This window comes from Aegilops tauschii, chromosome 3 (assembly GCF_002575655.3).
Source record: "Aegilops tauschii subsp. strangulata cultivar AL8/78 chromosome 3, Aet v6.0, whole genome shotgun sequence".
Classification (NCBI taxonomy): Eukaryota; Viridiplantae; Streptophyta; class Magnoliopsida; order Poales; family Poaceae; genus Aegilops; species Aegilops tauschii.
In genome coordinates this window covers 553,674,349-553,687,652 of record NC_053037.3, presented here as the reverse complement: position 1 = coordinate 553,687,652, position 13,304 = coordinate 553,674,349, and the positions used below count along the sequence as shown (strand labels likewise).

At 53.3% G+C, this 13,304-nt stretch overlaps 1 protein-coding gene and 1 long non-coding RNA gene across 2 annotated transcripts; one reads left to right on the top strand and one right to left on the bottom strand.

Moving 5' to 3' along the window:
• Nucleotides 1-1,903: 1,903 nt before the first annotated feature.
• On the bottom strand, nucleotides 1,904-5,690 carry LOC109739399 (disease resistance protein RPP13). Its single transcript, XM_020298484.4, has 2 exons — nucleotides 4,918-5,690; nucleotides 1,904-4,415 (listed from the first exon to the last, which is right to left on the bottom strand). Exons 1-2 carry the CDS (start codon nucleotides 5,430-5,432, stop codon nucleotides 2,114-2,116), a joined length of 2,817 nt encoding a protein of 938 aa, XP_020154073.1. The 5' UTR covers nucleotides 5,433-5,690; the 3' UTR covers nucleotides 1,904-2,113.
• A 4,550-nt stretch (nucleotides 5,691-10,240) lies between these two features.
• LOC123497895 (uncharacterized) lies at nucleotides 10,241-12,785 on the top strand. The gene is made up of 2 exons (XR_006672525.2): nucleotides 10,241-10,663; nucleotides 11,807-12,785. It is a non-coding gene; the product is annotated as an uncharacterized lncRNA (long non-coding RNA).
• The last annotated feature ends 519 nt before the right edge of the window (nucleotides 12,786-13,304 follow it).

Below are 13,304 nucleotides of genomic sequence, written 5' to 3'. Positions count from 1 at the left end.
TGTTTTGCTATTCCTCTACGATGGTGAGAAACCGATCCATATGAAAATTGCAATTCCTGTAGGTAAGAGCATCTCCAGCCTTTGGCCCCCCGGGGGCGCCTAAAATCGCCGCCTCGGGGCGAGCCGACACAAAAAAACGGCCTGGGGGCGAGTTGGTCCCCAGCCGCCGGCTCCAGGGCCGCCCCCAGACGCGTCTAAATTTTTTGAAAAAAGAAAACGTTTGGCGAAGTTCGGCTAAACACGTCAAATTTTGGCAAACTTTGGCATATATTAGACATGTTCGTGGCTTACATAGCAAATATATCTAAAAAAAGAACTTGCTGAACGCAGAGTAGTCGCCGCCGTCGTCATCGTCGTCCTTCTCCTCCTTGACGCGGCCGTCCCTGGTGGACCCTTGCCCGGCGTCGCCATGGCGGACTGGTGCCGGCGAAGCATCGTCGTCGTCGCTGTCGTCGAGGACGACGACTCCTCCTTCGTCGCGGCCCCGGCGGCGCTGCTCGAAGCGCCGCAGGGCGGTGCACTGGCGCTTCCTCTCCATCTTCAGGGAGTCCTTGCGCGCCCATTCCAGGGCCGCGTCATCGTCGAGCTCCACGTTGCCGTGTTCCGTCTTCATGGCGGGGAGACCCGGCTCCGTTTTCACCGGCGCGAGCCCCGGCTCCGTCTTTGGCTTGACGAAGCGCGGAGGAGTCGACAAGGAGGCGCGCCGGCCACCCTCGTTGATGACGATGCCGGCGCTGCGAGTGCGCCGGCCGAGCGGCGTCTCCGCCACGGGCTCGGCCTTGACGCCGAGCAGCGCCGGAGAGCCGGAGGAGTGCGAAGAAGACCGTGAGGAGGAGTGCGAGGAGGAAGACGAGCAGGAGCCGAACCTCCTGGGCATCCATTGCTCGGCGCGTCAGCGGTGGGCCGGGGCGGCCGCCCTCGCCGGGGGAGGGTATGCCAACGGCGGGTTGTTGCCGCCCTCAAGGTGCGTCAGCACGCCCTCGAGCATGCGGCCGGGGACGCCCCACCACACGTGGCGCCCCTCGCTGTTCTTTGTGCCGCCCACCACCGGTGCCCCGTTGGTGGACGCCAGCCTCTGCTGCTGACGGCGCTCGAAGTACGCAGCCCACGCCGCGTGGTTGTCGGCGGCGTACTGGGGGAGGGCGAGCTGCTCGTCGGTGAGGGAGGCGCGCACGAGCTCTACCTCGGCGGCGAAGTAGGGGACGCGCGCCACGGCGTCGGGCAACGGGGGAACAGACACTCCCCCGTTGCTGAGCCTCCACCCCGTTGGCCCGGCGCGCATGTCCGGCGGCGCCGGGATGTTGGCCTCGAACAGGAGCCACGACTCCTGTTCGCGGAGCGAGCGGCGGCCGAAACCGTTGGCCGCCGCCTCGTCGCCGGGGAAATGTTCGCCCATCGCCGGGGCTGTCGGAGTGCTCGGAGGCGGCGCACGGGAGAGGGAGGGCTCGGCGGCGGCGCACAGGAGAGGGAGCGCTCGGCGGCTAGGGCGGGTGTGGCCAGAGGCGAGGGAAGCCACCGGCTTATATAGCCGCGCCCGTGTGTACGCGTGGCGGGAGGGGAGGCGTCGCCGCGCCGCCCCATGACGCGCCGCCCATGAGAATCAATGGCAAGGCTGACCGGCGGCAGCCTTGGCATTGATTCCCGTGGGAACCGAGGCGACGAGGGCGACGAAGCGCCCGTCTCGTTGACTCAGCGGGCCTACGGCTGCTTCGCGCCAAAACAACTCGCCCCGGCGCCTCCCAGCGCGCCGGGTTCGGCCTGGGTCCGCCGGCGCTGATTTCGGCCCAGGCCGGCGAAAATCGGATTCATAGGGGCACGATTGGGCCGTTTTTTCAGCGCCGGTGCGAAAAAATCATTTGGGGAGGCCTTTCTAGGGGCGCGGCTGGAGATGCTCTAACGAGTCTCGGAGCCATAGTCATTCCCATAGATACAAAGTTTTAAAACTGCAGAGGCTTTCACGTTCCTGTCAAGAACAGCAGAGACAGGCACAGAACACACAACGTGCTTGGTTCGACGATACAGAAGAAGGCGCTCATGGCAACAACACTAGAACGACAAGAATGCCCCCCTTCTCCTTCCTTGACCCGATGACACAGACGAACGCCGGTCAAATCTACCAGATGGTCTGGATGACGGGGACATGCTTGATCTTGTGGTGGTCCAGGCCGCCGTCCTCCTTGATCCTCCCCACCATCTTGGGCATGCTGTACAGCACCACCTCCTCCAGCTCCTTCATCCCGCCCAGCGCCTCCGGGAGCATCTCCATCTTGGCGCACCGCAGCAGCGTCAGCCGGGCCAGCGCCGCCATCGACCCCGCGCTCACCGCCCACTCCTCCAGGTCCGGCAGCCCCAGCCTGAGCTTCTGCAGGCTCCGGAACGCGCCGTCGCCGAACTCCAGCCGCTCGCCCTCGTACGCGCCCCACATCAGCGTCAGCTCCGCCAGGCTCGGCAGCTCCCCCAGCATGTCCACGAACCCCTGCCCCACCATCGTGCCCCACATCGACAGCCGCGTCAGGTTCGGCCGGATGTACCGGACCGCCACCTCGTCGCCGGCGTCCTCCTCCTCCTCCTCCATGGCCCCCACCAGCCTCAGGCTCTGCAGCCGCCGCAGGCTCGCCACGGTGAACACGGCCGGCGGCAGCGACTCGCCCTGCAGCACCAGGTGCACCAGCAGGTCCAGGCTCTCCAGCGCCGTCACCAGCGCGCCGGCGTTCGCGGCCGTCAGCCCGCTCAGCTCCAGCGACCGGAGGTTGGTGGCCCTCCCCAGCGGGTTGCCGGCGACGGCGCGCGTGTCCCAGCCGCGCGGCTGCACGCCGTGGAGCGTCTGGAGGCTGTACAGGTCGCCCAGGCACCTGGGCAGCGCGAACGGCGCCACCACGTGCCGCAGCGTCGGGATCGTCCAGAACGCGGCGGTCACGCCCAGCACGCCGCCGCTCCGGCCCTTGAGGATCAGCGACTGCAGGTTCACCAGCTTGCTGATCGTGCTCGGCAGTCTCTCCAGCTGCCCGCACTGGAGGCCCAGGTACCTTATGTGGATCATCGAGCCGAGCTCGTCCGGAAGCTTCTTGAGCTCGAGGCCATGGATGTCGATGACGCGGAGGAACTTGGACGCGTGGAGGAAGCCCAGGTCGGTGGAGTGGATGCAGACGCTGGGCTTCGCGGCACCGCCGTTGGCGAAGTCGCACACGATGGTACGGAGCTTGGGCAGCGCGTTGCCGAGGTGGACGTGCCTGTCCGTGGTGTTCTGGACGGCGAGGCGGCGCACGGTGGCCGGGGCGAGCACGTCGGTGCTGTCGTGGCTCTCGACGAAGCACGCGTCCTGAGCCTCTTCCTGCGCGAAGGCGTGGAGGCGGTCGTGCACCACCACAGCCGTCACGGTGCCGAACTCGTCCTTGTCCACCAGCTGCACCATGCACCGGGAGATGAGCTCCTTGAGGTAACCCTGCCCGACCTCCTCCATGGTGCTCCCGCGCCGCGGCCGCACGAACCCCTCGGCCACCCACAGCCGCACCAGCCTCGCCGCGTCCACGGGGGCACTCTCCGGCATCGCCGCGAAGTAGAGGAAGCACGACTTGAGGTGGTGCGGCAGGTCGTCGAACGCCAGCGACATGATCCGCCGGGCACCGCCGCTCCCGCTCTTGCAATGCTGCGGCTGGTCCTTGGCCGCCAGCAGCTGCGCCATCACCTGGTCCCACTCTGCAGGCAGCTCCTTGGACCGGAGCACGCCGGCGAGGACGACGACGGAGAGCGGCAGGCCGCGGGTGATCCGGAACACGTCCTGGTAGTACCTCGACTTGTACCGGCCGGGGCAGTCGCCGCGGAGGCCGAACACCCGGCGCCGGAACAGCTCGTACGTGTTCTCCGGGCTAAGCCGCGTGAGCTCGATGGGGTCGTACGTCGGCCCGCCGGCGTAGCCCACCACCTCCAGCCCCGCCGCGTCGGTGACCAGCACCACCCTGCTGCCGTTGCCCTCGTCGGGGAGCGACGCACGGAGGCTGTTCCAGTCGGCCACCGCGATGCTGCCGTCCACGACGACGAGGTACCGCCTGCCGGTCATGTTCCGGAACAGCGAGTTGCTGATGTCCTTGCCGCCCTTGGCGTCGCAGCCGCCGTCCTCCGCGTTCTGGCCGTTGGACGGGGAGCGGCGGAGCTGGGAGGTGGCCTGCCGGTGGATGTCGCGGAGCACGTCGGCCGGGCGGCTGTTGGGAGGGAGTACGGTCCAGGTGCGTATGGCGAAGTGGTTGCGGACCTCCGGGCTCTGGTAGACCTTGCGCGCGAGCGTGGTCTTGCCGATGCTGCTCTCGCCGACGATGGAGACGAGGGCGCGGCCGGGGACGGTGTCGACGTCGAGGAGCTGCTCCTTGAGCATGTCGCTGTACTTGCCGAAGCCGACAGTGTACTCTTCCAGATCGTCCCTGCATCCAAATGCACCAAGTCAGTCAGCTGCCTGCGTCATTATTCTCATATGCACAATGCAGTGATTAAATCTCGTTAACCATGGTTAGCTACAAGCCTAGAACCACTTCCACTGCCGGAACAGTGACAACCAATAATTTGATGTCATTTTCAGCGTGAGAAATCCTGGCATATAAAATGAAGTAGCTTGACAATTCTGCAGAATCTACATTGGTTAACTCAAGCAGGCAACACTGGAAGTATCTCTTGCATTTTTTAGTTTTACATGCGTTTGGTGTCATTTTCAGAGAGTAAAATTCTGTAAGCTGCGTGATAGTAGAATCTTTGCTCGCAGAACAAGACGAAGATTAAAGACAGCAGAATAATCAAGGAAGAAATCTTTCAACTCTCCTTTCTGGTTCTTGATTATGTCTCTGATTTTGGGTGTTGATTTTGGCTGGAAGAAAGAAAAGAACCAGAGACGACGAACACCAAGTAATTTTGGGAGCGTGGGTTGTGTACCAGGCGGCGAGGGTGGTGGCGGAGGAGGCGGCCCAGGCGGGCGAGGGCGCGTGCTCGATGTGGTAGGCGGCGCGGTTGGCGGAGATCTCGTCGAGCCGCTTCCTGATCTGGCGGACGCGCGCCGAGAGGTCGTGGCGGAGCGCGACCTGCAGCCCCGCGCAGCGCGGCCGCCAGCGGCGCCAGCTCCAGCGCCACCCGGAGCAGCGCGCCCCCGTGCCGGGGAGCGGCGGGGCCGGGCCGCGGCGCCTCCGGCGTCGCCCGGCGCGGTGGAGGAAGTCGTCCAGCGCGTCCTCGGCCTCGAAGGCGACGTCGCGGGTCTGGCGCACCCAGACGGCGACGAACTCGTCGTCGCGGAGGCGGCGCCTGCGGTCGGCGTCGCGGATGAAGGTGTGCAGCCACTCGAGCTTGTCGCGGAGCAGGCGCACGTCGTCGCCCACCTCCAGCAGCACCGCCGCCTCCCACGCCACCAGCTCCGCCACCTTCGCCAGCACCGTCGTGATCGCCGTCTCCGCCATCGCTCTCCCCGCTGTGCTTGCTCGCTCGGCCGCTCGCTCTGTGTGGTCTCTGGCTGACTGGCTCTCGGCCTGAGCCTGAACCAGAGCAAGGCAAATATCTTCCTAGGGGTTCTGGAGTTTGGTGGAGTCAAGGTCAATGGTGGCGCCGGCGACAGTGAGCTGTGGGAAGCTCGTTGGTTCAGTGGCGCGCACGCGGTATATACTGGATCGATCTGTGCATGTGCAGTGCAGCTGAGATGGTTGGGGTGGTAAGAAGGTGCAGTCAGTGCGAGGACAAGGAGAAACGAACAACATCGACCGTGCACAGCTGCTTCCACATTGGTGGGTTCCTTTAGAAAATACCCTGATACAATACAATGTACATACAATACAATGTACATACAAAAAGTATATCGACGAATTTAAAAAATAGGAAATGTATTTTTAATACGATCGACATTCCTGATAATATACATGAAAATGTTTAATGCGTTGTCAAAATATTGTTTTTTTAAGCCATCAAAAGATTGTTGGTGCGGATGGTCACTGCTTTATATTGTCAATCTCTGTTTTCGTTGCTTCGTTGTTTTTCTTCTTCCTCCGCCGACATAGCTTTGGTCTTGTATGACTTTGCCTTTTGTCAGTGTTATCGTTTTGTGTTTATGTGTGTGTGAGTGTGTTGTGTTGGTTGTGTGTCACAGTTATGCAGAGCCTGGGTGTGTATTCATTCTGATTGTATCCCTCGATGCTATGTTTTGAGTTTATGAAAAACACCGTTTATAAAAAAGATTTTGTACATGAAAAACAATGGAGTCTTTGGCATGTACGAAATGTTCCTGGTATTGATTATAGTATGACTGGAATAATTGAAATTTATATGAAGAGTCTCCGAAATATTTAGGCAGCTGGTAGCAAAATGATTACAATTTATGTGAATTTTTATGATTTTTTTTAAACAATAGCCATTGAAGTAATTGATTTTCTAATATTTTTTAAGAGGTTGCTGAAGTAATTGCACTACTATGAATGAAAAATGTGTAACAATGATATCAAACTCCTTTTCAAACTTTAGGATAGTTGTTTTGTATTTTAGTTCTTGTTTTGGTGAAAAATATTATTTGGAATTTTGGCTAATCAATGCCGAAACTCAAAATGTGGATATAAAACAAAAAAAACCACAATACATGCATGACTTTATAGGTGTCTACTATGTATGGCTCTATTAGAAATGACATTGTTTGATTAAGCTATGCATGTAAGAGTGAAATGCAACCACAACCATGAAATTTGTGCGAACGGTGCAGTCTAGTCCTCAAACTCGGAAAATGACCCCTCTAGGTCCCTGAACCATGTTATACAATTCAATATGGTCCTAAATAAGAGAAACCCCCCATCATGTGTTGATGTGTCTCGTATCTGACATTGTTGGTCCACTATTGCATTGAAGAGGCACTTTGTGTGACTGCCAAATCTCACAATCCTCTTCTCCCCCTGGATTATATGTAATGCAATCGATCTTACAACTAGGGCTGCCAGACAAGGCCTCGACGGTTGGGATACTCTTATCTGTGATTCAACCCTTCCTCCCCGAACCTTTGTAGTTGCGTCCTGTTCGTTGAGGTAGAGGGTAAAAGAGACGATGGACGTTGGAAGTGGGTTGACCGGTGTCACACCAATATACATGTATTCAACGATGAACTCTTTCAAGAAACATGACGATGAGCATTGAAAGGGACTCATAAGCCGATACTGACATAATCGTAAGTTTTGGCTACAAAATGAATTGAAATATCATTCTCTAATTCAATAGGATTACAACTTTGAGATCAAGGCCGTGCGCATATATAATAAGAAGCTTGGAGGCCACGGCGAAGAACAAGCAATGTTTGTGCCACATAACATCAAAATAACACTAGTCGATATAGGGTTTATTCTTGGAGCAATGCTACACCTACGTAGCTATCATACGTAAACTAACGTAATAGCTTAGGTGGTTTTTTTTAGTTGTTGGAAATTAGGGAAGGGCCCCACCCAGTTGAAATCAGGGGGCGGAAGGATTAGTAGTTAGTCAAGTTACGTAATAGTATGTAGATTTTTACGTAAGTGTAGCATTTTTGTTATTCTTGACAGCCAAGAACACCATTGTATTCCTCTTGATATTATACGAAGATCATCACCGAGTTTCACCCGTCATGGAGAAATACGAGGAACTCAAGCTTTGCATGGTGGACCCACAATGTCATATACTCCCTCCGTTTTTAAATATTTGTCTTTCTAGATATTTCAACAAGTGACTACATACGGAGCAACATAAGTGAATCTACACTCTAAAATATGTTTACATACAATCGTATGTGGTAGTCTATTTGAAATGTCTAGAAAGACAAATATTTAGAAACGGAGAAAGTACTTGACACTCGAACACGGCACGAGAGGGGGTCCGTGTGTAGAACCGTAGCAATCAGCATAATGCGGTCTAGGGGCAAGAAAGACACTATCTGAGATCAAGGACCATATGGCACCGTGGCTGCGAATGGTCCACTCTACCGTTGCCACGTCCGAAAATGGACACCGGCGTTGGGTTGGTGACACGAGCGGCCTGGGAGCGTTCGGCCGTGCCAGCCGCCAGCGGGTGCGTGGACTTGTGTTGCGGAAGAAGACGAATGGGATAGGCCAGGCCAACGTGCCGGGCACCTGCTGTTGCTAACGCGTTGAGTCGCCATGATTTCGCTTCAGTTCTTACCACCACCATGATCCTAGTCCTGGGCATCCGAGATGGTGATGAAAAGGAGAGAGGCCGTCACATGGCCGGCCATGCCATAGAGGTAAGCTGAGTGGTTGCAGCGCAGTGAATGAGGCGCCATGGTGGAGAAGAAGGGGGAGAGCAGAGCATGGCATGTCATTTATTAGTTTACTAGAGATGGCAACGCACCAGCTAAAAGTTGGAGCACGATGGCTACACTTTTGTTCCGGGTAGGAAGGAAGCTTCCCGTCACCTCCGTCGCACACCATTGCCACGGTGAGCGGTGAGGCCAGCGATCAGTCGTGAATCGTGACACAAGTGTCTCACCTACCGCTAGCCGGCGGGGTGTGTTGCCGCAGAACACACGCTGATAAATGTATGCCCGTTCCGTTGCGCTACGCATTTTGTCATGCCGTTTTTTTATAAAGGATGGTTTTATCTATTCATAATATAACATCGAGAGATCCAACACCTACGAGTGACAACATTTTTTTTACGCAAGCGCTCATATATACGTGCATACACTCATCCCTATGAACGCACACACGCACACATGAGCACCTCCGAAAGGCTAAGCCGGCATATCATCTTGAAATTTACGAACCCTATCAGTGTGTTTGGTTGGGGGAGTTGGAGATTGGGAATGGGAGTTTAAGGTATGTGAGATTTAAAATTCCTTGATTGGCTCAGGAACATGGGAATTAAGAAGGGACGGGAAAGAGGAATTAAGAGTCCAACTCCCTCAAATCTCTTCCCAGGGGGACCCCTGGTAATTGATGTGGGGATTGGGAGTTGACGGAAGAAAACATCGATCAGTTCGTTGGATACGTGCGCCAGGGAAGGGCCACCGTTGGATGTTTGTTATTCTCCTACCTAATCCTACCAATTAAATAGGGACAGTTAACTATCTCTTAAATTCCCTGGTATGCCTACACATGTTTGTTATTCGTTGGATACGTGCGCCGGAAGGCCACCGTTGGATGTTTGTTATTCTCCTACCTAATCCTACCAATTAAATAGGGACAGTTAACTCTCTCTTAAATTCCCTGGTCTAATGCCTACACATGCCAAACAAAGGAATGAGATTTGATATCAATTTTCCATGATAATCCCTCTGCAAACTCCCATCTCTAAATCCCCATTCCCTGTCCCCATCGTTGCCAAACACGTTGATATGAGCACCTCCGAAAGACTGAACCGGCATATCATCTTAAAATTTACGAAGTCACCGTAGACACCTCGTCGTCGACGGGACCGTCTCCTCCGACTGAATGCGCATCGCCGGAAATCCTGAAATAAATCCAAAAATAAATGCGAGCACCAGGATTTGAACTCTGATGGGCTGGGATACCACAGTCCCTCTAACCATCCAACCACAGGTTGGTTCACTCTGACAACAACTTTTGCTGCATATAGAATCAACATTCACATTGGTCCACCATGATTCATTACATGAAAAAAAGTAAATCCTTGCAGTATTTAAGACGAGAAATGGCCTATAAGTCTGTAAACTGCTTAACATTGCTTTAGCTTTCAATCAGAAAAAATAGCCTTCTTACTTTGTATGGTTTCTCTGAGTGATTGCGGTCAGGACTAGGTTGCGGTGCTGGGCGGTCAACGAGGGTGCATATGCATGCATGAAACTGGAATCAAACTCTTTGCTCCTTTACGTGACGCCCCGGCTAAAGTTGGAGCACGATCAAGATGTTTTGGCCATTTCTGTTTGGGGTTAGGAAGCTTCCGGAGATCTTCCATGTTCCATCACAGATGGGATGCCGGCACGAGTAGACTGCGAGGCCGCCGTGAGTTCGTGACACGAGCGTGCATCCCCAACCTACCGCTAACTGACCGGCTACGTGCTGAACACCTGCTGTGGTTGAAGCGCTAACCCATTATATGAAAAAAAACATATAATATGATTAGAAGGAAGGAACGGTCTAATAGTACTACTTCATCAGTTATCTCATACATTCCCTCCGTCCTAAATATAAATCTTTCCTAAAACCTAAAAAGTGCGCGCCCATGATACGGAGGAAATGAGCGGCCGCGCTAGCCGACAGAAACAATCATCGCTGACTCGCTGTCTGTCTTCAGTAGCTGCCTCTCTTAAAAAAAAAACCCCAATTAATCCCCTTGCACGCATCTGGCGAAACGTGCCGCCCAGGAGCTTCACGAGCGGCCGCCCGGCGCTCCTCCACTGACCAGCCGTCTCGCCGGCGACCAGGAGCCGTGTCACGCCGGTCCCCTACTGCCTCCCTTCTCTCTCCTTCCCAACTCTCTCTCTCTCTCTCTCTCTCTCTCTCTCTCTCTCTCTCTCTATTCCACACAGGTCGCGGCCATGGATGATCCCCGCTCGGGTCAAGCTTGCCCTGGCCGACCGCCGCCACGCTGGGCCTCCTCTCCATCTGCATCGACGCCAGTGCGCCTCCGCCGCCACCCCTCCCTATCTTCCCCATCGCCGCTGGATTTGAGATCCACACATCCTCCTTCCTCTCGTTCGTCCAAGGAGGTGCGTTTCTGCATTTGGATCGGAAAGAACATCGACTGTTCTCGAATCTTCTTCTAATGATAGTAATGTGGGCGTAATATTGTACTTAATTACTAGGAGTAGTTTATTAGTTGGAAGAAAGACTAGTTGCACACATATTGATGTTTAGTTGTCTTGTAATGTAGTCTAGTTGCACACACATTGATGTTTAATTGGCAGGAAAACTAGCACACACATGATGTTTAGTTGGCAGGACACTAGTTGCACACACATATGCGCAATTGACGCGGCAATGTAGTCCAGTTGCATAAACATTGATATTTAGTTGGCAGAACTAGTTACACACACATATGCTCAGTTAGCGGGACAATGTAGTCTAGTTGCACACACATTGATGTTTAGTTGACAGGACTAGTTACACACATATGCTCAGTTGGCGCGGCAACGTAGTCTAATTGCACACACATTGATGTTTAGTTGGCAGGACTGTTAGCGCACACATATGCTCAGTTGGCGCGGCAATGTAATCTAGTTGCACACACGTTAATGTTTAGTTGGCAGGAATACCAGTTCGTCGAAACATCCCATGCGGGATCTACTTTTGAAGAGCACGTCGCGAGGGTTTCAATGGTGAAAACGGATCTAAATTTCAACACGCGGTTTAGAAGATATGCCTTTTATAATTTTGAAAACCAAAAATTAATGCACAAGGAACGGACATGAGGAACATTAATGCAGCGACATGCAGGCATCCATCACGTGAGAAGAGACCACATAGTGGGTGATTAATTAGCAGTGTCCTTTTTAGTCACAGGAATGATTAAGTAACAACACGCTACGTGCACTATTTGGAAAAAAGCAGGCCGTCCAGGAGCGCTAGCAGGCACCCAGCCGCCCGCTAGACGTGTCCTAAATCTTTTTACAGATTCCAATATAAACTACATACGTAGCAAAATGAGTGAATCTACACTTTACAATATATCTTGGTAACTATTTCTCACGTGAGAAGGTTTATAATACCAAAGCCTTGCAGGTGGTCAACGATTTCTGGGCAAGTCATTTGAAACACCGCAATGTCAATACCAAAAGTTTTAAATTTGGCATAGTCATGATTCCACCATTCTCCCATGTATGCATGTCTGTAGGATTTCTTTACCTGCGCAGATGGTAAGCAGGAGCACGCGAATGTGGTGATTGAGAATATTGCCAAGAAGCTAATCCACGACATGCACCATGAATTCCGGCAAAAAAAAACACATGCACTATGAGGAGAGCGTCCGGTTAGTGGTCAAGTATAATGCGGACTATCTCAATATCAAGATTTCAAAAAAGGATGCTCGAGAAAAGCATCTTCCATGGGAAAATTACTTCAAGGCAAGTGACGATGGTTGCTTGTTGATACGTCTCCGTCGTATCTACTTTTTCAAACACTTTTGCCCTTGTTTTGGACTCTAACTTGCATGATTTGAATGGAACTAACCCGGACTGACGCTGTTTTCAGCAGACTTTTCATGGTGTTATTTATGTGCAGAAACAAAAGTTCTCGGAACGACCTGAAACTCCACGGAACGTCTATTTGGAAATAATAAAAAATCCTTGCAAAAGATGAAGACCAGGGGGCCCACACCCTGGCCACGAGGGTGGAGGGCGCGCCCTCCCGCCTAGGGCGCACCCCCTACCTCGTGGGCCCCCTGGAGCTCCTTCGACTTCAACTCCAACTCTATATATTTGCTTTCGGCGAGAAAAAAACCAGAGAGAAGAATTCATCGCGTTTTACGATACGCAGCCGCCGCCAAGCCCTAAAACCTCCCGGGAGGGCTGATCTGGAGTCCGTTCGGGGCTCCGGAGAGGGGGATTCGTCGCCGTCGTCATCATCAACCATCCTCCATCACCAATTTCATGATGCTCACCGCCGTGCGTGAGTAATTCCATCGTAGGCTTGCTGGACGGTGATGGGTTGGATGAGATCTATCATGTAATCGAGTTAGTTTTGTTAGGGTTTGATCCCTAGTATCCACTATGTTCTGAGATTGATGTTGATATGACTTTGCTATGCTTAATGCTTGTCACTAGGGCCCGAGTGCCATGATTTCAGATATGAACCTATTATGTTTTCATGAATATATGTGAGTTCTTGATCCTATCTTGCAAGTCTATAGTCACCTACTATGTGTTATGATCCGGCAACCCCGAAGTGACAATAATCGGGACCACTCCCGGTGATGACCATAGTTTGAGGAGTTCATGTATTCACTATGTGCTAATGCTTTGTTCCGGTACTCTATTGAAAGGAGGCCTTAATATCCCTTAGTTTCCACTAGGACCCCGCTGCCACGGGAGGGTAGGACAAAAGATGTCATGCAAGTTCTTTTCCATAAGCACGTATGACTATATTCGGAATACATGCCTACATTACATTGATGAATTGGAGCTAGTTCTGTGTCACCCTATGATATGATTGTTACATGATGAACCGCATCCGGCATAATTCCCCATCACAGATCCAATGCCTACGAGCTTTTCACATATTGTTCTTCACTTATTTACTTTTCCGTTGCTACTGTTACAATCACTACAAAACACCAAAAATACTACTTTTGCTACCGTTACTTTTGTTACCGTTACCACTACTATCATATTACTTTGCTACTAAACACTTTGC